This window comes from Tachypleus tridentatus, chromosome 2 (assembly GCF_004210375.1).
Source record: "Tachypleus tridentatus isolate NWPU-2018 chromosome 2, ASM421037v1, whole genome shotgun sequence".
NCBI lineage: Eukaryota > Metazoa > Arthropoda > Merostomata > Xiphosura > Limulidae > Tachypleus > Tachypleus tridentatus.
In genome coordinates, this window is record NC_134826.1 from 11,433,771 (window position 1) to 11,461,184 (window position 27,414).

Genomic DNA, 27,414 nt, shown 5'->3' on the forward strand with positions numbered 1-27,414 from the left:
TGTATTTACAAGGTAAAATTATAAATATGTCTTCAAGTTCTATGTTATATAACATATTGCAGGTTTATTTACAAGGTAAAATTATAAATATGTCTTTAAGTTCTATGTTATATAACATATTACAGGTGTATTTACAAGGTAAAATTATAAATATGTCTTCAAGTTCTATGTTATATAACATATTGCAGGTTTATTTACAAGGTAAAATTATAAGATACAAAACAGTCTAATTATATCAGGGTTTTTTTTCTGATGTCTGTTCTTATAATACATGGGATTAATGAACCTGAAATCCGAGAATGAAAGACTATGAACGTGTTTTTTCTATGGACTTTTGTTGTGTTTTCATGGTTCCAAGACGATGTACGTCATCACCTATTTTGTACGCTGCCTTAAGAAGAGCAAACTTTTATATATATATATATATATTGTGATTCTCAGTTTATTCTTTTAATAACAATAACTTAATTAATATTTATTGTATCTCTATCGCATGAGCCGGAAGCTCTTATAGAAGTCCGTTAGTCTCAGCGTTATCGGAGAACTTATTTACTTATGTGTGACATTAGAGCAAATTTGCCAATCCCAGGTTTAAAACAGAAGAAAAAATGTCTCTAAAGAAAGAAGATGAATCTTCTCAAAGGATTTGAACTTCTTTATTCTTGTATAAAATTGGCCCATTCTCTGATAGGGTTTGAGTTATCGGTTTCTTTTTATCTAAACAAAGGTGGGTCAACTTCTGAAAGGGCTTAGGTTATCGAGTTTCTGTATCCCTAAAAAAAAAGATGTTTCTTCTTCTGAAGGGTCTGGATTATCGGGTTTCTTTATTCCGAACAAAGATGGCCCATCTCCTGAAAGGGATTGGGTTATCAGGTTTCTTTATATATGAAGAAAATGTGTTATCTTCTAAAAGCGATCTGTTTATCAAATTTCTTGAACTGTGTTACTTGTATACATTTACAATCTAGAAATTGTTTTGTCTCATATGGATATCGAAACACGAAAGTTTAGGATGTATACTACACCCGTTGTTCCTGGTGTCACTGATCTGAATTTCAAATGGTGTATCGATGTTACTACCAGTCTGGTTACAGTGTTTAATCTCCATCCACAGTGGTCTATCTACATAAGCTCTCATAACCTCCAGGTGCCGTCTCCAAACACTGCAAGATTTTCCCATAATCCAAAGTTCTGTTGTGGTCGGATAAACTGAAGGACAAAAAAGTGGACATTAAAAGGATGAGTGAGTAGTAACAATGTATGGCTGTTAATAAATCATTATATAGACCTTACATTCAAACTCGTTATAATCTAAACATCACTATATAGATCTGACATCAAACTCGTTATAATCTAAACATCAACACGGGTATTATTTAACCCTTGTGTGAGTCCTTGAATAAATATTTTGTTAAAAGGCGTCATAGTTGTTGTCAGGTTTCACGAACTTATTGGGGAAAAGTGTGGGAAAGACATCTTTCTTCACTACTGTTGTCAGGTTTCAACAACTTACTGGGTAACAGTGTAGACACAACTCTCCGGTCATAGTTGTTGTCACGTTTCAACAACTTACTGGGTAACAGTGTAGACACAATTCTCCGGTCATAGTTGTTGTCAGGTTTCAACAACTTACTGGGTAACAGTGTAGATACAAATCTCCGGTCATAGTTGTTGTCAGGTTTCAACAACTTACTGGGTAACAGTGTAGATACAACTCTCCGGTCATAGTTGTTGTCAGGTTTCAACAACTTACTGGGTAACAGTGTAGATACAACTCTCCGGTCATAGTTGTTGTCAGGTTTCAACAACTTACTGGGTAACAGTGTAGATGCAAATCTCCGGTCATAGTTGTTGTCAGGTTTCAACAACTTACTGGGTAACAGTGTAGATACAACTCTCCGGTCATAGTTGTTGTCATGTTTCAACAACTTACTGGGTAACAGTGTAGATACAACTCTCCGGTCATAGTTGTTGTCAGGTTTCAACAACTTACTGGGTAACAGTGTAGATGCAAATCTCCGGTCATAGTTGTTGTCAGGTTTCAACAACTTACTGGGTAACAGTGTAGATACAACTCTCCGGTCATAGTTGTTGTCAGGTTTCAACAACTTACTGGGTAACAGTGTAGATACAACTCTCCGGTCATAGTTGTTGTCAGGTTTCAACAACTTACTGGGTAACAGTGTAGACACAAATCTTTCCTCACCACTGTTATCCGGTTTCAACAACTTACTGGGAAACAGCATTTACGCAAACCTATGATACCAAAAATATATTTAAACCCATTAAGGTAGTTATAAATATTCTGAGTGTTTGTCAGCATTTCTTACCTGAGTCGACTGATGATACGGATGTTGAAGGCTCAAACAGATTATTCAGCTTCATCATTAAAGAGGATTCTTGAAGCACGTTTATTGAAGATTTGTGAACAACAAGCGAAGGCAAAATGGGTAGAGTTGGGAAAAATATGACGACAGCAACATGAAATGTTTCATCTATGTCAAGATACAAGTTACTTAATTTACTGACATTCAGAACCACGAAAATATCAGAACTTTCTGGATTACTCTTTATTCTCTAAAACCTTTAATAATTCAAATTTTCTGGTTAACTCTCTTAACTATATAGCTAGAGTTACACATCTTAAAGAATTAATACTTTCTAGAATACACCTGAAAAAAAATTACATGGATTTTTTTCTAAAGTTCAAACTTATGATGAAACACGCTAAAGCGAAACTTGTTGATTGAATATTTTATCAATGCTGAAATGAGAGAGGACAGTTAATTAGCAGCATTCACCGCCACGAGGGCTCACTCTGGATCTATGAACCGAATAACGAGATTTATTGTCACTTTTATAAAACCTCCACGACTAAGACAAGGGGGTGTTTATAGCAACACAACAGCTCAAACTCTTAGCTTTGTATGAATCTAAACACATCAGATTTACCCTTTCTATGAAGTAAGGCTTAAAGTAGTCGTATACTTCTTTAAAAGCCTGAGGTGTAAAGTTTATGAACTACGGAAGTAATTAATTGGTATAAAACACTTACAACAGAAGAAAGTATTTGGCACTAAACGCAAAACACAGAAGATGTACTTAGCACTAGTCACAAGACACAAAAGTACGTTCTTAGAGCTGGTACTTATCACTAAAGACAAGAAATAGAGGCAAGTTCTTAGCGCTAAATACACAGGCTAAACGGTGAATGATAAGAAATGTTTGTTCAAAATCTACATATTTTTGCACAAGTAGTTTTACGATTACTTCAGACTTACATTGATCCTTCACTAGCAGCCTTGTCATACAACACATGTAAGGATCGGACGGCTTAAACTTGACCATGTGGCTCCCTCTGAGAGTAGTAAGGGGTTTCACCTTTAGCCAGGGTTGCCTTTTCTCCACTGAAAAGGAAAAAAAACAAACTCGGATGACAGTATCAGTTTACAAACCACAATTATTTCTTTATTTTTTGGTAAGATCAAAGAAGTTTAGATAATATTGGGATGGGTAGAAGTCGTATAATTATATTTTTTATGCTAGGAGTGTATTTAGAGAGAAAAATGTCAACTATGGATTTCAAATCAGATATTTTTTTTTTAAATTAGTATTTCATATCTATCTCCGAACCTTCACAAGTTACTTTCAATTGGATTAGACTTATGGTAGGCAAAGGTTTACCTATCAAAATCTAATTTTATGCAGTAAAATATACAATATCAAAAAGCAAGATAGTAACAATAAACCCATTGTAGCATTTAAGAAGATAGCAACATTAAAACGTACGATTGCAATTAACACAATAGAAACAGTACAAAGGCGTTGAAAAGGGGACACAAAGGGCGAAACGCGCCTAGGCCTAAAGGGTTAATGATCTCTCTGATGATAAACCTAAGACTAACAATAATGGCATTACAAAAAATTTGAAATATTAAAAAGTTAAAATAACCTAACACAAATTTTTAAATGATAAACGAACTTTTAAAAATATTTTATCTGAGTTAGTTGACAACCTCAGTGTAACGTTCTTTACTAGCCGGAAGATGGCGATGCGAAATGAAGTTGTGTTCATTTGTTATTAAGTGCTTCTTGTTGTGTGTGGTGTGCAAATCTGTAAACATTTATGGATTTGTTTTAAGTTAAATAATGTTGCCAGATCATAGTTTGCCTAATATATAAGAAAAAAGGGGAAAACGTTAAGTACAATTGGAATGTCATAAGTTACCAAGTATTAAGAATGACGAGAAAACGGACGTTACATTAAACAGGTTTAAATGTAATTATCTTGGTAGTTATAGCAATAATGTAGACCTAAGCCTAATAAGTGATGAGAGTAGACCTAAATGTGATTTAAAAAAAAAAAAAAGTAAAAGACTGATAAAAATAATAACCCAGTAACACTGAAAAATGCTAATCTACATCAGTTCTAAATTTAGGAGGTGAAATATGTATTTAAAAACGGCTGGTTTGATTTGAGAAAAATTTTATGTAGAGGAGCGAACAAAGTTTCGACCTTATTCGGTCATCGTCAGGTTCACAAAGAAAGAAAGAGGTAACTGACCGATAGCTGACAGCATATTTGAAGGGAGTTGTGTTATTGAGTGTAGGAATATAGAGGACATGCTTAGATGTTTGATCGTATTTATTAATATAGGTATAAAGGTGTTACTTTGTATTGGTTTATTTATAGATACATCCTCCAAACATCCCAACATTAACTTCACATGTGAACAGGAAGAAAGCAATCAAATATCATTTCTTAACCTCAAAATTACAAGAACCGATACACAATTTAAAACAGAAATCCACCGAAAAATCACCCATACTGGACTATACATTTCTTGGGACTCAGCACATGAAACAAAACAAAAACTCAACATACTAAGAAACCAAATAAACACATTCATAAAACTATGCCCACCAGATAAAATTAACGATGAATTAGACAAAATAAAACAATATCTCATTAACATCAATAAGTTTCCTCACAAACCGTAGAAAACGTTATTCACACACACCTAGACATTAAGCAAAATCAACCAACAAAAGTAAATATATCTCACGAATCAAAAAATCACGAAACCATTACTGCTGAATACCATATATTCCTGACATAAGCAGACAAATAACCATATATATGTGGCAAAAACTGGTAACAAAATATGACATTCCAGTTAATACCAAATTTATTCAAAAACCTGGCACAAAACTAAGGTCTATACTATGTAAAAACTACACTGACAAACGCAACACCAACATTATTTATAAAATACAATGTGATAACTGCCACGATTTTTATATTGGAAAAACAAGTAGAAAAATGGAAAACAGATTCAAAGAACATAAAAAGTCACATTCACACGTTTTCGAACACTGCAAATCAAATAAACACAACATAACAATAGAAAACACACAAATACTAAATAAACAAACATAAACAAATACAAAATTAAAGAAGCCTTACTTATAGAACAACTCAAGCCCAAAATAAACCAATACAAAGGAACACCTTCATACCTATATTAATAAATATAATCAAACATCTAAGCACGCCCTCTACATTCCTACACTCAGTTACACAACCGCTTTCAAACATGTGGTCAGCTATCCGTCAGTTACCTCCTTCTTTCTTTATGAAGCTGACGATGACAGAAGAAGGTCGTTTTTCGCTCCTCTACATAAAAATTTGCTCAACCCCAACGAGCCGTTTTTTTACATACAGATTTTTTCTCTGCAAGTAGGTTTTCTCCTCATCACTGATTAAATTTGGAAGGTTTTTACAGTGATAGGCCTAGGCCACAATTGAACACTTGGGAAGTTAAGCCTACAATGGTTGACGATAGTAATAACTATTTACATAATTTACAGCAATTATACTGAGGAAGAATTTTTACTTAAACAACTGTGTTGTTTCAATCGCTACAAAGAGCACAAGTTTTATGATTTAAATCAACAATATGAAAATAATTTATAAATGTATTTAAAAATGTAAACAAACCAGGTTGTGGTTTTCGAGTGTGTGCTTGTCGATACGCGTGAATAACAAGTTATTTAACTTCATAGTTGTAAAAAATAGAGTAAAGAAAACACACGAATTTGTATATGTGAAGGACGTTGTAACAATAATTTGAATCACTTCTACTGAGATGATGATCAAAACTTATAATTGTCACATCTGGATGTTTATTGATAATGTTTATTACTATAGTAACTTTCTGTTCACATGTTCATGGACGTAGGAGATATTCTTTTAATGTAATATTCAAATTACCTTCTGTTTTACTTGTGTAAAAGGCTACGCTATTAAGATAGATCTAGTCTCTATGTTAAGGCTATATTTAGGTGCTAATGTTTCTAAGTTTTTTGTTAGAGGAACGCTAGTATGTTCTAGATACGCTAGTATTTTCTAGATACGGGTTTGTTTGTTTGTTTTTGAATTTCGCACAAAGCTACTCGAGGGCTATCTGCGCTAGCCGACCCTAATTTAGCAGTGTAAGACTAGAGGGAAGGCAGCTAGTCATCACCACCCACCGCCAACTCTTGGGCTACTCTTTTACCAACGAATAGTGGGATTGGCTATCACATTATAACGCCCCTATGGCTGAGAGGGCGAGCATGTTTGGTGCGACGGGGATGCGAACCCGCAAGTAGATACGGGATTTGTCAGTGTTTAGGTTCTTTTCATTCTATGGGTAGTGTTTGAGTTTATTTTTTTGCTAAATGTTCCTTGTGTGTGTTGAAGTTCATTAATAGTTTGTGTAGTTAATATGATAGGAAAGTGGTTTGTGTAAGTGAAGTAACGAATTAAGTAACTTAAAAATAATAAAGTATAAAAAGGGTCATGAATTATTAAACAGAGAGTGTGTGTGTGTTCTTATAGCAAAGCCACATCGGGCTATCTGCTGAGACCACTGAGGGGAATCGAACCCCTCTGGTTTGAGCGTTGTAAATCTATAGACTTACCGCTGTAATAGCGGTAGGCATTAAATATAGAAGAAAATAAGAGTGAGGGGGGGACCTCCCCTAAAATTTATGCAGAAATTGTAAACAAATACACAAGTCACGAGACTTAGTGAAAAAGTACAAGTGTGACACTATTATGACCAGCAGTTATCTCTTTAGGATACTTCTGGTTTAAAGTTCAAATGTCAATAAGAAACAGTTGTTGTTCAATGATTTTGTTCTTTTGAAGAACCGGCCCGGCATGGCCAGGTCGGTTAAGGCGTTCGACTCGTAATCTGAGGGTCGTAGGTTCGAATCCCTGTCGCACCAAACATGCTCGCTCTTTCACCCGGGAAGCGTTATAAAGTGACGGTCAATCCCACTATTCGTTGGTAAAAGAGTTGCCCAAGAATTGGCGGTGGGTGGTGATGGCTAGCTGCCTTCCCTCTAGTCTTACATTGCTAAATTAGGGACGGCTAACGCAGATAGCCCTCGAGTAGCTTTGCGCGAAATTCAAAAACAAACAAACAAACAATCCTTTAAAGAAAGCCATATGACACCCAAAGTCATTTATTGAAGACAAACAACATCAAACTGTTTAAAATTGAAAAGAAAGAACTGGTTATTTATCCTAAGATAGACATACTTCTGTACCACCACTTCCCCAGTCTTTCATCTATTGCCATCACCATCAGTTCCGGATCATCTTTAACCAGAACATCTTCCGACGTATTTCGCCAAAACTCATGAACAGCAAATCCTTCGAACGTTTGAACTCCATCTGACCTTGATGCTAGCCAGTACTGACCAACGATTGACCCTGCGCACATGAAAGATGCATAAAATTAAGCCTGAGATAATCTCCATGATTTAAACAACCTGACCAATTAATCACTGTAATATCTTTTTTAAGTTACAGAGATTATTCTAAACTCAGTCACTTAATCCTGTTTTTGTTTTACAATTATGGAGATTATCCTAACCTCGATCACGTAATTTTGCTTTTTTTAATTAATGAGATTATCCTAACCTCAATCACTTAATCCAACAACTTAATATTTGTACTCGAATAGTACAAATAATCTAACATTTAATCGTGTTTTATGATGTAGAGATTATCTAATTCGTTTTACTCATAATTATAGAAATAATATTTTAAAGTTTTTAAACTACATCTTCTCTCCATTCATCTGGTGATTAATCAGTTTTATATTTAACTATCTGTACACTTTACTTGTAGTTTTTATTTCTTATCGTTAAGTACCTTATATCTTAAAGCTCCAATGGTTCAGGAGTTAAGTACCCTATATGTTAGTTGTTTTATTTCTTATCATTAAGTATCTTATACATTGCCGGCCAAAATCTTAAGGCCAATAAACATAAAGAAAAAAATATGCATTTTGCGTTGTTAGACTCAACCACTTATTTGAGTAGAGCTTCGAAAGATGAAAATAAGAAAAGGGAAAATAAAAATAAAAAACTTTTAGCGTTTAATAGGGAAAATGTGAACACTATGAAATGAGCCTAAATACTAGCTGGTCAAAAGTTTAGGACCATACCAAAAAGAAGTCCGAAACAGGGTAGGAAATGCCCAACAAGAGGTCTCAGTAGTGAGTTGCACGGCCGTCATTGCAAATAACTTCAAACATTCGCTTTGGCATGGTCGATATAAGCGTTTGCAGAAGGCTGGCTGGAATGTTATTCCAAGTGGTGAAGATGGCTTCACAAAGATCATGCACTATTTGGAATTGACGTCCATTTCTATTGACTTCCCTTGCCAATAAGTATGCTCTGTACACCATGCCAAGGTAACCAGTTGATGTTTGACGCCCCTGTATGACCTAAAAATCCATTGTTCCATGGAAGGAGAGGACACCCTAGATCATGATGGAACCTCCTCCACTGTGTCGTGTAGCAAATATCTCGGTTGGGATAACCTTAAGATGCCAGTAACGTTGGAAGCCATCTGGACCATCCAGGTTAAGTTTTTTCTCATAAGAGAACAAAACCTTCGTCCACTTTTCTACGTCCCATGTTTGGTGCTTCTCACCAAAGTTTAAGTGAGCTGTTTCATGTTGTGTAAGGAGGCGTGGCTTTTGAAGACGTTTACGGTTTTTAAATCCTTTCTCTCGTAGATGCCGTCTTATTGTTCTTAAGCTGCATTCTGCGACCGTAAGGGCCTTAATCTGGTTCGACGATCGGCTGGTGACTTGTCGGACAACCCATTGAATCCTTCTGCTCAACGCCGGCGAAATTTTCTTGGGCCGAACACTTGAAATTCTCCTTCCGTATCCCTCAGGGTCTTTTAAGAAATTTGCACCGTCAATTTTACTATGCCCAATCTCACCAGCGATAGCACTTTTTCCCTTTGCCATGTTTTTACCCAATGTAACACAAGAGATGTCAGTGGGAGATGTTGACAACGCTAATGCATGAACACAAATGACTGAATTTCATCACATGTTTACCGATTAACGCTTCGTTTCAGTATGGTCTTAAACTTTTAACCAGCTAGTATTTAGGCTAATTTCATAGTGTTCACATTTTCCCTATTAACCGCTAAAAATGTTTTTTTTTTTTTATTTTCCCTTCCCTTATTTTTATCTTTCGAAGCTTTACTCAAAGAAGTGGTTGAGTCTAGCAACGCAAAATGCATATTTTTTTCTTTATGTTCATTGGCCTTAAGATTTTGGCCACCAGTGTATCATAAAGCTTCAGTGGTTCGGGAGTTAAATACTTTATATGTCGAAGCTTTATTGGCTCAAAAATATTATAATCATATAAAAATGAGAGCTTCAATATCTCAGGAGAAAAGTAACCAATTTTTAAAGCTTAAATTATTGAGAAAATGTCTTACATGCTAAAGTTTCAGTGATTTATCGAGGTAAATGTCCTCTGTGTCAAAGTATTCAAATTGTAGTAGACAGAGAGGCTTATGAGATAAATTGCGTATATTTAAATGGTTGAATTTCTTATGAGGTAACTGTCCCATCTGTTGCAGCTTCAATGTCACAGGAGATACACAAATCTTCTAAATGTGAAAATATCAGTGGCTCAAAACGTAAGTACTTTATTTCGCGATGACAAGACACCCACTTGAAGTGAAAGTGTATCTCAAGACGGCTGGTATGGGTGTTAACACTTTTAATAAAATAGAGAAAAACGTTTCGATCTTCATAGGTTAACAAAGAGAGAGTTTCTACCAAGACGTTGCGGCTCGGCACAGCCAAGCGTGTTAAGGCGTGCGACTCGTAATTTGAGGGTCGCGGGTTCGCATCCCCGTCGCGCCAAACATGCTCACCCTTTCAGCCGTGAGGGCGTTATAATGTGAGGGTCAATCCCACTATTCGTTGGTAAAAGAGTAGCCCAAGAGTTGGCGGTGGGTGATGATGACTAGCTGCCTTCCCTCTAGTCTCACACTACTAAATTAGGGACGGCTAGCGCAAATAGCCCTCGAGTAGCTTTGTGCGAAATTAAAAAACAAACAAACAAACCAAGACGTTAATCTGAAGATGACCTAAGAAGCTGAAATACTGTACTCTACTTTATTTTAATAAATGTTTTAATACACATGCCAACCGTCTATTGATACCAGTACCTTATTTGTGTAAACTTCAGTGGCTCAGTAGATTGGTTATAACATAAGAAAGACACAAAGTTATGTTCGCTGACTCTAATGATATAGACTTCTCGTGACAGAAAGTTATGTACGCTGACTCTAATGATATGGACTTCTCGTGACAGAAACAAAGAGTGATTTATTGTAAGAAACAAACAGAAAAACAACAACAGCTTGCTGATATGGGATTAACGGACTTTACACAAGGCTTAGGTTAAAACAATTTGTTTATCTTAACTAGCAAACAACGATTATACTTCTAATGTTATCAGAAAAATAAATTTTCAGATTCCAGATCAGATACTGACATTAAAGATCTTTGTTTTGGTTTCTGTTAACATTGCAGTAAACACAGTCATTGCCCTAACTATATACAAGTTTGTGTTCACATTGTAGTTATGCAGTAAACACAGTCATTACCCTAACTATATACAAGTTTGTGTTCACATTGTAGTTATGCAGTAAACACAGTCATTACCCTAACTATATACAAGTTTGTGTTAACATTGTAGTTATGCAGTAAACACATTCATTTCCCCAACTATATACAAATTTGTGTTAACATTGTAGTTATGCAGTAAACACAGTCATTACCCTAACTATATACAAGTTTGTGTTAACATAGTAGTTATGTAGTAAACACAGTCATTACATTAACTATATACAACTTTCTGTTGTTATTATTTTAATGAACAATACACCGTATTTTATTATTGTACAACATTCTATATTTTATTATAAACGTTTTAAATATTATTCAGCAAAAGACATTACTTACCAATACACTCTTGTCATCAAAACGTTACTTACTAATACACTCTTATCATCCTGACGTTACTTACCAAAACAGTCTTGTCATCTAGACGTTAGTTACCAATGCAATCTTGTCATCTATACGTTACTTACAAATACACACTTGTCATCTAGACGTTACTTACCAATACACTCTTGTCATCTAGACGTTACTTACCAATACACTCTTGTCATCAAGACGTTACTTACCAATACACTCTTGTCATCCAGACGTTACTTACCAATACACTCTTGTCATCTAGACGTTACTTACCAATACACTCTTGTCATCTAGACATTACTTACAAATACACACTTGTCATCTAGACGTTACTTACCAATACACTCTTGTCATCAAGACGTTACTTACTAATACACTCTTATCATCCTGACGTTACTTACCAAAACAGTCTTGTCATCTAGACGTTAGTTACCAATGCAATCTTGTCATCTATACGTTACTTACAAATACACACTTGTCATCTAGACGTTACTTACCAATACACTCTTGTCATCAAGCCGTTACTTACTAATACACTCTTGTCATCAAGACGTTACTTACCAATACACTCTTGTCATCAAGATTTTACTGACCAATGCACTCTTGTCATCTAGACATTACTTACTATTACACTCTTGTCATCCAGACGTTACTTACCAATACACTCTTGTCATCTAGACATTGGTTAGAAATACACTCTTGTCATCAAGACGTTACTTACTAATACACTCTTGTCATAAAGACTTTACTTACCAATACACTCTTGTCATCTAGACGTTACTTACCAATATACTCTTGTCATCAAGACATTACTTACCAATACACTCTTGTCATCCAGACGTTACTTACCAATACACTCTTGTCATCCAGACGTTACTTACCAATACACTCTTGTCATCTAGACGTTACTTACAAATACACACTTGTCATCTAGACGTTACTTACCAATACACTCTTGTCATCAAGCCGTTACTTACTAATACACTCTTGTCATCTAAACAAGACTTACCAATACACTCTTATCATCCAGACGTTACTTACCAAAACAGTCTTGTCATCTAGACGTTACTTACAAATACACACTTGTCATCTAGACGTTACTTACCAATACACTCTTGTCATCAAGCCGTTACTTACTAATACACTCTTGTCATCAAGACGTTACTTACCAATACACTCTTGTCATCAAGATTTTTCTTGTCTTACTAATACACTCTTGTCATCTAGACATTACTTACAAATACACTCTTGTCATCAAGACATTACTTACTATTACACTCTTGTCATCTAGACGTTACTTACTAATACACTCTTGTCATCTAGACGTTACTTACCAATACACTCTTGTCATCAAGACGTTACTTACCAATACACTCTTGTCATCTAGACGTTACTTACCAATACACTCTTGTCATCTAGACGTTACTTACCAATACATTCTTGTCATCTAGACATTACTTACCAATACACTCTTGTCATATAGACATTACTTACCAATACACTCTTGTCATCTAGACATTACTTACCAATACACTCTTGTCATCTAGACATTACTTACCAATACACTCTTGTCATCTAGACGTTACTTACCAATACACTCTTGTCATCAAGACGTTACTTACCAATACACTCTTGTCATCTAGACATTACTTACCAATACACTCTTGTCATCAATATGTTAGTTACTAATACACTCTTGTCATCAAGACGTTACTTACTAATACACTCTTGTCATCAAGACGTTACTTACCAATACACTCTTGTCATCAAGACGTTACTTACCAATACACTCTTGTCATCAAGACATTACTTACCAATACACTCTTGTCATCTAGACGTTACTTACCAATACACTCTTGTCATCTAGACATTACTTACCAATACACTCTTGTCATCAGGACGTTTCTTACCAATACACTCTTTCATCGAGACATTACTTACCAATACAGTCTTGTCATCTAGACATTACTTACCAATACACTCTTGTCATCAAGACGTTACTTACTAATACACTCTTGTCATCAAGACTTTACTTACCAATACACTCTTGTCATCTAGACATTATTTACCAATACACTCTTGTCATCTATACATTATTTACCAATACACTCTTGTCATCAAGACGTTACTGCCTAATACACTCTTGTCATCAAGACGTTACTTACCAATACACTCTTGTCATCTAGACATTACTTATCAATACACTGTTGTCATCAAGACATTACTTAGCAATACACTCTTGTCATCTAGACATTACTTACCAATACACTCTTCTCATCCAGACGTTACTTACCAATACACTCTTGTCATCTAGACGTTACTTACCAATACAATCTTGTCATCTAGACGTTACTTACAAATACACACTTGTCATCTAGACGTTACTTACCAATACACTCTTGTCATCAAGCCGTTACTTACTAATACACTCTTGTCATCAAGACGTTACTTACCAATACACTCTTGTCATCAAGATTTTACTTACCAATGCACTCTTGTCATCTAGACATTACTTACCAATACACTCTTGTCATCAAGACATTACTTACTATTACACTCTTGTCATCTAGACGTTACTTACCAATACACTCTTGTCATCTAGACGTTACTTACCAATACACTCTTGTCATCAAGACGTTACTTACCAATACACTCTTGTCATCTAGACGTTACTTACCAATACACTCTTGTCATCTAGACGTTACTTACCAATACACTCTTGTCATCTAGACATTACTTACCAATACACTCTTGTCATCTAGACATTACTTACCAATACACTCTTGTCATCAAGACGTTACTTACCAATACACTCTTGTCATCAAGACATTACTTACCAATATACTCTTGTCATCAAGCCGTTACTTACCAATACACTCTTGTCATCTAAACAAGACTTACCAATACACTCTTATCATCCAGACGTTACTTACCAATACACTCTTGTCATCTAGACGTTACTTACCAATACACTCTTGTCATCAAGACGTTACTTACCAATACACTCTTGTCATCAAGACATTACTTACCAATACACTCTTGTCATCTAGACATTACTTACCAATACACTCTTGTCATCAAGACATTACTAATACACTCTTGTCATCAAGACGTTACTTACTAATACACTCTTGTCATCTAGACGTTACTTACCAATACACTCTTGTCATCTAGACGTTACTTACCAATACACTCTTGTCATCTAGACGTTACTTACCAATACACTCTTGTCATCTAGACGTTACTTACCAATACACTCTTGTCATCTAGGCGTTACTTACCAATACACTCTTGTCATCTAGACATTACTTACCAATACACTCTTGTCATCAAGACGTTACTTACCAATACACTCTTGTCATCAGGACGTTTCTTACCAATACACTTTTTTCATCGAAACATTACTTACCAATACAGTCTTGTCATCTAGACATTACTCACCAATACACTCTCGTCATCAAGACGTTACTTACTAATACACTCTTCTCATAAAGACTTTACTTACCAATACACTCTTGTCATCTAGACATTATTTACCAATACACTCTTGTCATCTATACATTATTTACCAATACACTCTTGTCATCAAGACGTTACTGCCTAATACACTCTTGTCATCAAGACGTTACTTACCAATACACTCTTGTCATCTAGACATTACTTACCAATACACTCTTGTCATCAAGACATTACTTACCAATACACTCTTGTCATCTAGACATTACTTACCAATACACTCTTCTCATCCAGACGTTACTTACCAATACACTCTTGTCATCTAGACGTTACTTACCAATACAATCTTGTCATCTAGACGTTACTTACAAATACACACTTGTCATCTAGACGTTACTTACCAATACACTCTTGTCATCAAGCCGTTACTTACTAATACACTCTTGTCATCAAGACGTTACTTACCAATACACTCTTGTCATCAAGATTTTACTTACTAATACACTCTTGTCATCAAGACATTACTCACCAATACACTCTTGTCATCAAGACATTACTTACTAATACACTCTTGTCATCTAGACGTTACTTACCAATACACTCTTGTCATCTAGACGTTACTTACCAATACACTCTTGTCATCTAGACGTTACTTACCAATACACTCTTGTCATCAAGACGTTACTTACCAATACACTCTTGTCATCAAGACGTTACTTACCAATACAGTCTTTTCATCTAGATATTACTTACCAATACACTCTTGTCATAAAGACTTTTACTTACCAATACACTCTTGTCATCTAGACATTATTTACCAATACACTCTTGTCATCAAGACGTTACTGCCTGATACACTCTTGTCATCAAGACGTTACTTTCCAATACAATCTTGTTATCTAGACATTACTTACCAATACACTCTTGTTATCAAGACGTTACTTACCAATACACTCTTGTTATCTAGACATTACTTACCAATACACTCTTGTTATCTGTACATTACTTACCAATACACTCTTGTCATCAAGACGTTACTTACCAATACACTCTTGTTATCAAGACGTTACTTACCAATACACTCTTGTTATCTAGACATTACTTACCAATACACTCTTGTTATCAAGCCGTTACTTACTAATACACTCTTGTCATCAAGACGTTACTTACCAATACACTCTTGTCATCAAGATTTTACTTACCAATGCACTCTTGTCATCTAGACTTTACTTACAAATACACTCTTGTCATCAAGACATTACTTACTATTACATTCTTGTCATCTAGACGTTACTTACTAATACACTCTTGTCATCTAGACGTTACTTACCAATACACTCTTGTCATCAAGACGTTACTTACCAATACACTCTTGTCATCTAGACATTACTTACCAATACACTCTTGTCATCTAGACGTTACTTACCAATACATTCTTGTCATCTAGACATTACTTACCAATACACTCTTGTCATCTAGACATTACTTACCAATACACTCTTGTCATCTAGACATTACTTACCAATACACTCTTGTCATCTAGACGTTACTTACCAATACACTCTTGTCATCAAGACGTTACTTACCAATACACTCTTGTCATCTAGACATTACTTACCAATACACTCTTGTCATCAAGACGTTACTTACTAATACACTCTTGTCATCAAGACGTTACTTACTAATACACTCTTGTCATCAAGACGTTACTTACCAATACACTCTTGTCATCAAGATTTTACTTACTAATACACTCTTGTCATCAAGACATTACTCACCAATACACTCTTGTCATCTAGACGTTACTTACCAATACACTCTTGTCATCTAGACGTTACTTACCAATACACTCTTGTCATCAAGACGTTACTTACCAATACACTCTTGTCATCTAGACATTACTTACCAATACACTCTTGTTATCAAGACGTTACTTACCAATACACTCTTGTTATCTAGACATTACTTACCAATACACTCTTGTCATCAAGACGTTACTTACCAATACACTCTTGTTATCTAGACATTACTTACCAATACACTCTTGTCATCTGACATTACTTACCAATACACTCTTGTCCTCAAGACGTTACTTACCAATACACTCTTGTCATCTAGACATTACTTACCAATACACTCTTGTTATCTGTACATTACTTACCAATACACTCTTGTCATCAAGACGTTACTTACCAATACACTCTTGTTATCAAGACGTTACTTACCAATACACACTTGTCATCTAGACGTTACTTACCAATACACTCTTGTCATCAAAACGTTACTTACTAATACACTCTTATCATCCTGACGTTACTTACCAAAACAGTCTTGTCATCTAGACGTTAGTTACCAATGCAATCTTGTCATCTATACGTTACTTACAAATACACACTTGTCATCTAGACGTTACTTACCAATACACTCTTGTCATCAAGCCGTTACTTACTAATACACTCTTGTCATCAAGACGTTACTTACCAATACACTCTTGTCATCAAGATTTTACTGACCAATGCACTCTTGTCATCTAGACATTACTTACTATTACACTCTTGTCATCCAGACGTTACTTACCAATACACTCTTGTCATCTAGACATTGGTTACCAATACACTCTTGTCATCAAGACGTTACTTACTAATACACTCTTGTCATCAAGACTTTACTTACCAATACACTCTTGTCATCTAGACGTTACTTACCAATACACTCTTGTCATCAAGACATTACTTACACTCTTGTCATCTAGACGTTACTTACCAATACACTCTTGTCATCTAGACGTTACTTACCAATACACTCTTGTCATCTAGACATTACTTACAAATACACTCTTGTCATCTAGACGTTACTTACCAATACACTCTTGTCATCAAGACGTTACTTACTAATACACTCTTGTCATCAAGACGTTACTTACCAATACACTCTTGTCATCTAGACGTTACTTACCAATACACTCTTGTCATCTAGACGTTACTTACAAATACACTCTTGTCATCTAGACGTTACTTACCAATACACTCTTGTCATCTAGACATTACTTACCAATACACTCTTGTCATCAAGACGTTACTTACCAATACACTCTTGTCATCAAGACGTTACTTACCAATACACTCTTGTCATCAAGACATTACTTACCAATACACTCTTGTCATCTAGACATTACTTACCAATACACTCTTGTCATCAAGACGTTACTTACTAATACACTCTTGTCATCTAGACTTTACTTACCAATACACTCTTGTCATCTAGACATTACTTACCAATACACTCTTGTCATCTAGACATTACTTACCAATACACTCTTGTCATCAAGACGTTACTTACCAATACACTCTTGTCATCAAGACGTTACTTACCAATACACTCTTGTCATCTAGACATTACTTACCAATACACTCTTGTCATCAAGACATTACTTACCAATACACTCTTGTCATCTAGACATTACTTACCAATACACTCTTCTCATCCAGACGTTACTTACCAATACACTCTTGTCATCTAGACGTTACTTACCAATACACTCTTGTCATCTAGACGTTACTTACCAATACACTCTTGTCATCTAGACGTTACTTACCAATACACTCTTGTCATCTAGACGTTACTTACCAATACACTCTTGTCATCAAGACGTTACTTACCAATACACTCTTGTCATCAAGACGTTACTTACCAATACACTCTTGTCATCAAGACGTTACTTACCAATACACTCTTGTCATCTAGACGTTACTTACCAATACACTCTTGTCATCTAGACGTTACTTACCAATACACTCTTGTCATCTAGACGTTACTTACCAATACACTCTTGTCATCAAGACGTTACTTACCAATACACTCTTGTCATCAGGACGTTACTTACCAATACACTCTTGTCATCTAGACATTACTTACCAATACACTCTTGTCATCTAGACATTACTTACCAATACACTCTTGTCATCAAGACGTTACTTACTAATACACTCTTGTCATCAAGACTTTGCTTACCAATACACTCTTGTTATCTAGACATTACTTACCAATACACTCTTGTCATCTAGACATTACTTACCAATACACTCTTGTCATCAAGACGTTACTTACCAATACACTCTTGTCATCAAGACGTTACTTACCAATACACTCTTGTCATCTAGACATTACTTACCAATACACTCTTGTCATCAAGACATTACTTACCAATACACTCTTGTCATCTAGACATTACTTACCAATACACTCTTGTCATCCAGACGTTACTTACCAATACACTCTTGTCATCTAGACGTTACTTACCAATACACTCTTGTCATCTAGACGTTACTTACCAATACACACTTGTCATCTAGACGTTACTTACCAATACACTCTTGTCATCAAGCCGTTACTTACTAATACACTCTTGTCATCAAGACGTTACTTACCAATACACTCTTGTCATCAAGACGTTACTTACCAATACACTCTTGTCATCTAGACATTACTTACCAATACACTCTTGTCATCAAGACGTTACTTACCAATACACTCTTGTCATCTAGACGTTACTTACTAATACACTCTTGTCATCTAGACGTTACTTACCAATACACTCTTGTCATCAAGACGTTACTTACCAATACACTCTTGTCATCTAGACGTTACTTACCAATACACTCTTGTCATCTAGACGTTACTTACCAATACATTCTTGTCATCTAGACATTACTTACCAATACACTCTTGTCATCTAGACATTACTTACCAATACACTCTTGTCATCTAGACATTACTTACCAATACACTCTTGTCATCAAGACATTACTTACCAATACACTCTTGTCATCAAGACATTACTTACCAATACACTCTTGTCATCTAGACGTTACTTACCAATACACTCTTGTCATCAAGACGTTACTTACCAATACACTCTTGTCATCTAGACATTACTTACCAATACACTCTTGTCATCAAGACGTTAGTCATCAAGACGTTACTTACTAATACACTCTTGTCATCAAGACGTTACTTACCAATACACTCTTGTCATCAAGACGTTACTTACCAATACACTCTTGTCATCAAGACGTTACTTACCAATACACTCTTGTCATCTAGACGTTACTTACCAATACACTCTTGTCATCTAGACGTTACTTACAAATACACTCTTGTCATCTAGGCGTTACTTACCAATACACTCTTGTCATCTAGACATTACTTACCAATACACTCTTGTCATCAAGACGTTACTTACCAATACACTCTTGTCATCAAGACGTTACTTACCAATACACTCTTGTCATCTAGACATTACTTACCAATACACTCTTGTCATCTAGACATTACTTACCAATACACTCTTGTCATCAAGACGTTACTTACTAATACACTCTTGTCATCAAGACTTTACTTACCAATACACTCTTGTCATCTAGACATTACTTACCAATACACTCTTGTCATCTAGACATTATTTACCAATACACTCTTGTCATCAAGACGTTACTTACCTAATACACTCTTGTCATCAAGACGTTACTTACCAATACACTCTTGTCATCTAGACATTACTTAGAAATACACTCTTGTCATCAAGACGTTACTTACCAATACAGTGTTTTCATCTAGACATTACTCACCAATACACTCTTGTCATCTAGACGTTACTTACCAATACACTCTTGTCATCTAGACGTTACTTACCAATACACTCTTGTCATCTAGACGTTACTTACCAATACACTCTTGTCATCTAGACGTTACTTACCAATACACTCTTGTCATCAAGACGTTACTTACTAATACACTCTTGTCATCAAGACGTTACTTACCAATACACTCTTGTCATCAAGACGTTACTTACCAATACACTCTTGTCATCAAGACGTTACTTACCAATACACTCTTGTCATCTAGACGTTACTTACCAATACACTCTTGTCATCTAGACGTTACTTACCAATACACTCTTGTCATCTAGACGTTACTTACCAATACACTCTTGTCATCAAGACGTTGCTTACCAATACACTCTTGTCATCAAGACGTTACTTACCAATACACTCTTGTCATCAAGACGTTACTTACCAATACACTCTTGTCATCTAGACGTTACTTACCAATACACTCTTGTCATCTAGACGTTACTTACCAATACACTCTTGTCATCTAGACGTTACTTACCAATACACTCTTGTCATCTAGACGTTACTTACCAATACACTCTTGTCATCAAGACGTTACTTACCAATACACTCTTGTCATCTAGACGTTGCTTACCAATACACTCTTGTCATCAAGACATTACTTACTAATACACTCTTGTCATCTAGACGTTACTTACCAATACACTCTTGTCATCTAGACGTTACTTACCAATACACTCTTGTCATCAAGACGTTACTTACCAATACACTCTTGTCATCTAGACGTTACTTACCAATACACTCTTGTCATCTAGACGTTACTTACCAATACACTCTTGTCATCTAGACGTTACTTACCAATACACTCTTGTCATCTAGACGTTACTTACCAATACACTCTTGTCATCTAGACATTACTTACCAATACACTCTTGTCATCTAGACATTACTTACCAATACACTCTTGTCATCTAGACATTACTTACCAATACACTCTTGTCATCTAGACGTTACTTACCAATACACTCTTGTCATCAAGACTTACCAATACACTCTTGTCATCAAGACGTTACTTACCAATACACTCTTGTCATCAAGACGTTACTTACCAATACACTCTTGTCATCTAGACGTTACTTACCAATACACTCTTGTCATCAAGACGTTACTTACCAATACACTCTTGTCATCTAGACGTTACTTACCAATACACTCTTGTCATCAAGACGTTACTTACCAATACACTCTTGTCATCAAGACGTTACTTACCAATACACTCTTGTCATCTAGACGTTACTTACCAATACACTCTTGTCATCTAGACGTTACTTACCAATACACTCTTGTCATCTAGACGTTACTTACCAATACACTCTTGTCATCTAGACGTTACTTACCAATACACTCTTGTCATCAAGACGTTACTTACCAATACACTCTTGTCATCAAGACGTTACTTACCAATACACTCTTGTCATCAAGACGTTACTTACCAATACACTCTTGTCATCTAGACGTTACTTACCAATACACTCTTGTCATCTAGACGTTACTTACCAATACACTCTTGTCATCTAGACGTTACTTACCAATACACTCTTGTCATCTAGACGTTACTTACCAATACACTCTTGTCATCAAGACGTTACTTACCAATACACTCTTGTCATCTAGACGTTACTTACCAATACACTCTTGTCATCTAGACATTACTTACCAATACACTCTTGTCATCTAGACATTACTTACCAATACACTCTTGTCATCAAGACGTTACTTACCAATACACTCTTGTCATCAAGACTTTACTTACCAATACACTCTTGTCATCTAGACGTTACTTACCAATACACTCTTGTCATCTAGACATTACTTACCAATACACTCTTGTCATCAAGACGTTACTTACTAATACACTCTTGTCATCAAGACGTTACTTACCAATACACTCTTGTCATCTAGACATTACTTACCAATACACTCTTGTCATCAAGACGTTACTTACCAATACACTCTTGTCATCTAGACATTACTTACCAATACACTCTTGTCATCTAGACGTTACTTACCAATACACTCTTGTCATCTAGACGTTACTTACCAATACACTCTTGTCATCTAGACGTTACTTACCAATACACTCTTGTCATCTAGACGTTACTTACCAATACACTCTTGTCATCAAGACGTTACTTACCAATACACTCTTGTCATCAAGACGTTACTTACCAATACACTCTTGTCATCAAGACGTTACTTACCAATACACTCTTGTCATCAAGACGTTACTTACCAATACACTCTTGTCATCTAGACATTACTTACCAATACACTCTTGTCATCAAGACGTTACTTACCTAATACACTCTTGTCATCAAGACGTTACTTACCAATATAATCTTGTCATCAAGCCGTTACTTACCAATACACTCTTGTCATCTAAACAAGACTTACCAATACACTCTTATCATCCAGACGTTACTTACCAATACACTCTTGTCATCTAGACGTTAGTTACTAATACACTCTTGTCATCAAGACGTTACTTACCAATACACTCTTGTCATCAAGATTTTACTTACCAATGCACTCTTGTCATCTAGACATTACTTACAAATACACTCTTGTCATCAAGACATTACTTACTATTACATTCTTGTCATCTAGACGTTACTTACTAATACACTCTTGTCATCTAGACGTTACTTACCAATACACTCTTGTCATCAAGACGTTACTTACCAATACACTCTTGTCATCTAGACGTTACTTACCAATACACTCTTGTCATCTAGACGTTACTTACCAATACATTCTTGTCATCTATACATTACTTACCATACACTCTTGTCATCTAGACATTACTTACCAATACACTCTTGTCATCTGGACATTACTTACCAATACACTCTTGTCATCTAGACATTACTTACCAATACACTCTTGTCATCAAGACATTACTTACCAATACACTCTTGTCATCTAGACGTTACTTACCAATACACTCTTGTCATCAAGACGTTACTTACCAATACACTCTTGTCATCAAGACGTTACTTACCAATACACTCTTGTCATCTAGACGTTACTTACCAATACACTCTTGTCATCAGACGTTACTTACCAATACACTCTTGTCATCAAGACGTTACTTACCAATACACTCTTGTCATCTAGACGTTACTTACCAATACACTCTTGTCATCAAGACGTTACTTACCAATACACTCTTGTCATCAAGACGTTACTTACCAATACACTCTTGTCATCTAGACGTTACTTACCAATACACTCTTGTCATCTAGACGTTACTTACCAATACACTCTTGTCATCTAGACGTTACTTACCAATACACTCTTGTCATCTAGACGTTACTTACCAATACACTCTTGTCATCTAGACGTTACTTACCAATACACTCTTGTCATCAAGACGTTACTTACCAATACACTCTTGTCATCAAGACGTTACTTACCAATACACTCTTGTCATCTAGACATTACTTACCAATACACTCTTGTCATCAAGACGTTACTTACTTAATACACTCTTGTCATCTAGACGTTACTTACCAATACACTCTTGTCATCTAGACGTTACTTACCAATACACTCTTGTCATCAAGACGTTACTTACCAATACACTCTTGTCATCTAGACGTTACTTACCAATACACTCTTGTCATCTAGACGTTACTTACCAATACACTCTTGTCATCAAGACGTTACTTACCAATACACTCTTGTCATCAAGACGTTACTTACCAATACACTCTTGTCATCTAGACATTACTTACCAATACACTCTTGTCATCTAGACATTACTTACCAATACACTCTTGTCATCTAGACGTTACTTACCAATACACTCTTGTCATCTAGACGTTACTTACCAATACACTCTTGTCATCTAGACGTTACTTACCAATACACTCTTGTCATCAAGACGTTACTTACCAATACACTCTTGTCATCTAGACGTTACTTACCAATACACTCTTGTCATCAAGACGTTACTTACCAATACACTCTTGTCATCAAGACGTTACTTACCAATACACTCTTGTCATCAAGACGTTACTTACCAATACACTCTTGTCATCAAGACGTTACTTACCAATACACTCTTGTCATCAAGACATTACTTACCAATACACTCTTGTCATCAAGACGTTACTTACCAATACACTCTTGTCATCTAGACATTACTTACCAATACACTCTTGTCATCAAGACGTTACTTACCAATACACTCTTGTTATCTAGACATTACTTACCAATACACTCTTGTTATCAAGACGTTACTTACCAATACACTCTTGTTATCTAGACATTACTTACCAATACACTCTTGTCATCAAGACGTTACTTACCAATACACTCTTGTCATCTAGACATTATTTACCAATACACTCTTGTCATCTAGACATTACTTACCAATACACTCTTGTCATCAAGACGTTACTTACCAATACACTCTTGTTATCTAGACATTACTTACCAATACACTCTTGTTATCTGTACATTACTTACCAATACACTCTTGTCATCAAGACGTTACTTACCAATACACTCTTGTTATCAAGACGTTACTTACCAATACACACTTGTCATCTAGACGTTACTTACCAATACACTCTTGTCATCAAAACGTTACTTACTAATACACTCTTATCATCCTGACGTTACTTACCAAAACAGTCTTGTCATCTAGACGTTACTTACCAATACACTCTTGTCATCTAGACGTTACTTACAAATACACACTTGTCATCTAGACGTTACTTACCAATACACTCTTGTCATCAAGCCGTTACTTACTAATACACTCTTGTCATCAAGACGTTACTTACCAATACACTCTTGTCATCAAGATTTTACTGACCAATGCACTCTTGTCATCTAGACATTACTTACTAATACACTCTTGTCATCCAGACGTTACTTACCAATACACTCTTGTCATCTAGACATTGCTTACCAATACACTCTTGTCATCAAGACGTTACTTACTAATACACTCTTGTCATCAAGACTTTACTTACCAATACACTCTTGTCATCTAGACGTTACTTACCAATACACTCTTGTCATCAAGACATTACTTACCAATACACTCTTGTCATCCAGACGTTACTTACCAATACACTCTTGTCATCTAGACGTTACTTACCAATACACTCTTGTCATCTAGACATTACTTACCAATACACTCTTGTCATCTAGACGTTACTTACCAATACACTCTTGTCATCTAGACGTTACTTACCAATACACTCTTGTCATCTTACTTACCAATACACTCTTGTCATCTAGACGTTACTTACCAATACACTCTTGTCATCAAGACGTTACTTACCAATACACTCTTGTCATCAAGACGTTACTTACCAATACACTCTCTGACGTTATTACTAATACACTCTTGTCATCAAGACGTTACTTACCAATACACTCTTGTCATCAAGACGTTACTTACCAATACACTCTTGTCATCTAGACGTTACTTACCAATACACTCTTGTCATCTAGACGTTACTTACCAATACACTCTTGTCATCTAGACGTTACTTACCAATACACTCTTGTCATCAAGACGTTACTTACCAATACACTCTTGTCATCAAGACGTTACTTACCAATACACTCTTGTCATCAAGACATTACTTACCAATACACTCTTGTCATCTAGACATTACTTACCAATACACTCTTGTCATCAAGACGTTACTTACCAATACACTCTTGTCATCTTTACCAATACACTCTTGTCATCTAGACGTTCTTGTCACTTACTTACCAATACACTCTTGTCATCTAGACGTTACTACACTACCAAATACACTCTTGTCATCAAGACGTTACTTACCAATACACTCTTGTCATCAAGACGTTACTTACCAATACACTCTTGTCATCTAGACATTACTTACCAATACACTCTTGTCATCTAGACATTACTTACCAATACACTCTTGTCATCTAGACGCTACTTACCAATATACTCTTGTCATCAAGACGTTACTTACCAATATAATCTTGTCATCAAGACGTTACTTACCAATACAGTCTTTTCATCTAGATATTACTCACCAATACACTCTTGTCATCAAGACTTTACTTACCAATACACTCTTGTCATCTAGACATTACTTACCAATACACTCTTGTCATCTAGACGTTACTTACCAATACACTCTTGTCATCTAGACGTTACTTACCAATACACTCTTGTCATCTAGACGTTACTTACCAATACACTCTTGTCATCTAGACGTTACTTACCAATACACTCTTGTCATCAAGACGTTACTTACCAATACACTCTTGTCATCAAGACGTTACTTACCAATACACTCTTGTCATCAAGACGTTACTTACCAATACACTCTTGTCATCAAGACATTACTCACCAATACACTCTTGTCATCTAGATGTTACTTACCAATACACTCTTGTCATCTAGACGTTACTTACCAATACACTCTTGTCATCTAGACGTTACTTACCAATACACTCTTGTCATCTAGACGTTACTTACCAATACACTCTTGTCATCAAGTCGTTACTTACCAATACACTCTTGTCATCAGGACGTTTCTTACCAATACACTCTTGTCATCGAGACATTACTTACCAATACACTCTTGTCATCTAGACATTACTTACCAATACACTCTTGTCATCAAGACGTTACTTACTAATACACTCTTGTCATCAAGACTTTACTTACCAATACACTCTTGTCATCTAGACATTACTTACCAATACACTCTTGTCATCTAGACATTATTTACCAATACACTCTTGTCATCAAGACGTTACTTACCTAATACACTCTTGTCATCAAGACGTTACTTACCAATACACTCTTGTCATCTAGACATTACTTACCAATACACTCTTGTCATCAAGACATTACTTACCAATACACTCTTGTCATCTAGACATTACTTACCAATACACTC

At 35.6% G+C, this 27,414-nt stretch overlaps 1 protein-coding gene across 1 annotated transcript; it reads right to left on the reverse strand.

Moving 5' to 3' along the window:
- Positions 1 to 711: 711 nt before the first annotated feature.
- Positions 712 to 9,320, reverse strand: LOC143240615 (uncharacterized). The gene is made up of 5 exons (XM_076483349.1): positions 9,293 to 9,320; positions 7,592 to 7,765; positions 3,282 to 3,407; positions 2,331 to 2,495; positions 712 to 1,209 (listed from the first exon to the last, which is right to left on the reverse strand). Exons 1-5 carry the CDS (start codon positions 9,318 to 9,320, stop codon positions 965 to 967), a joined length of 738 nt encoding a protein of 245 aa, XP_076339464.1. The 3' UTR covers positions 712 to 964.
- Between the last annotated feature and the right edge of the window lie 18,094 nt (positions 9,321 to 27,414).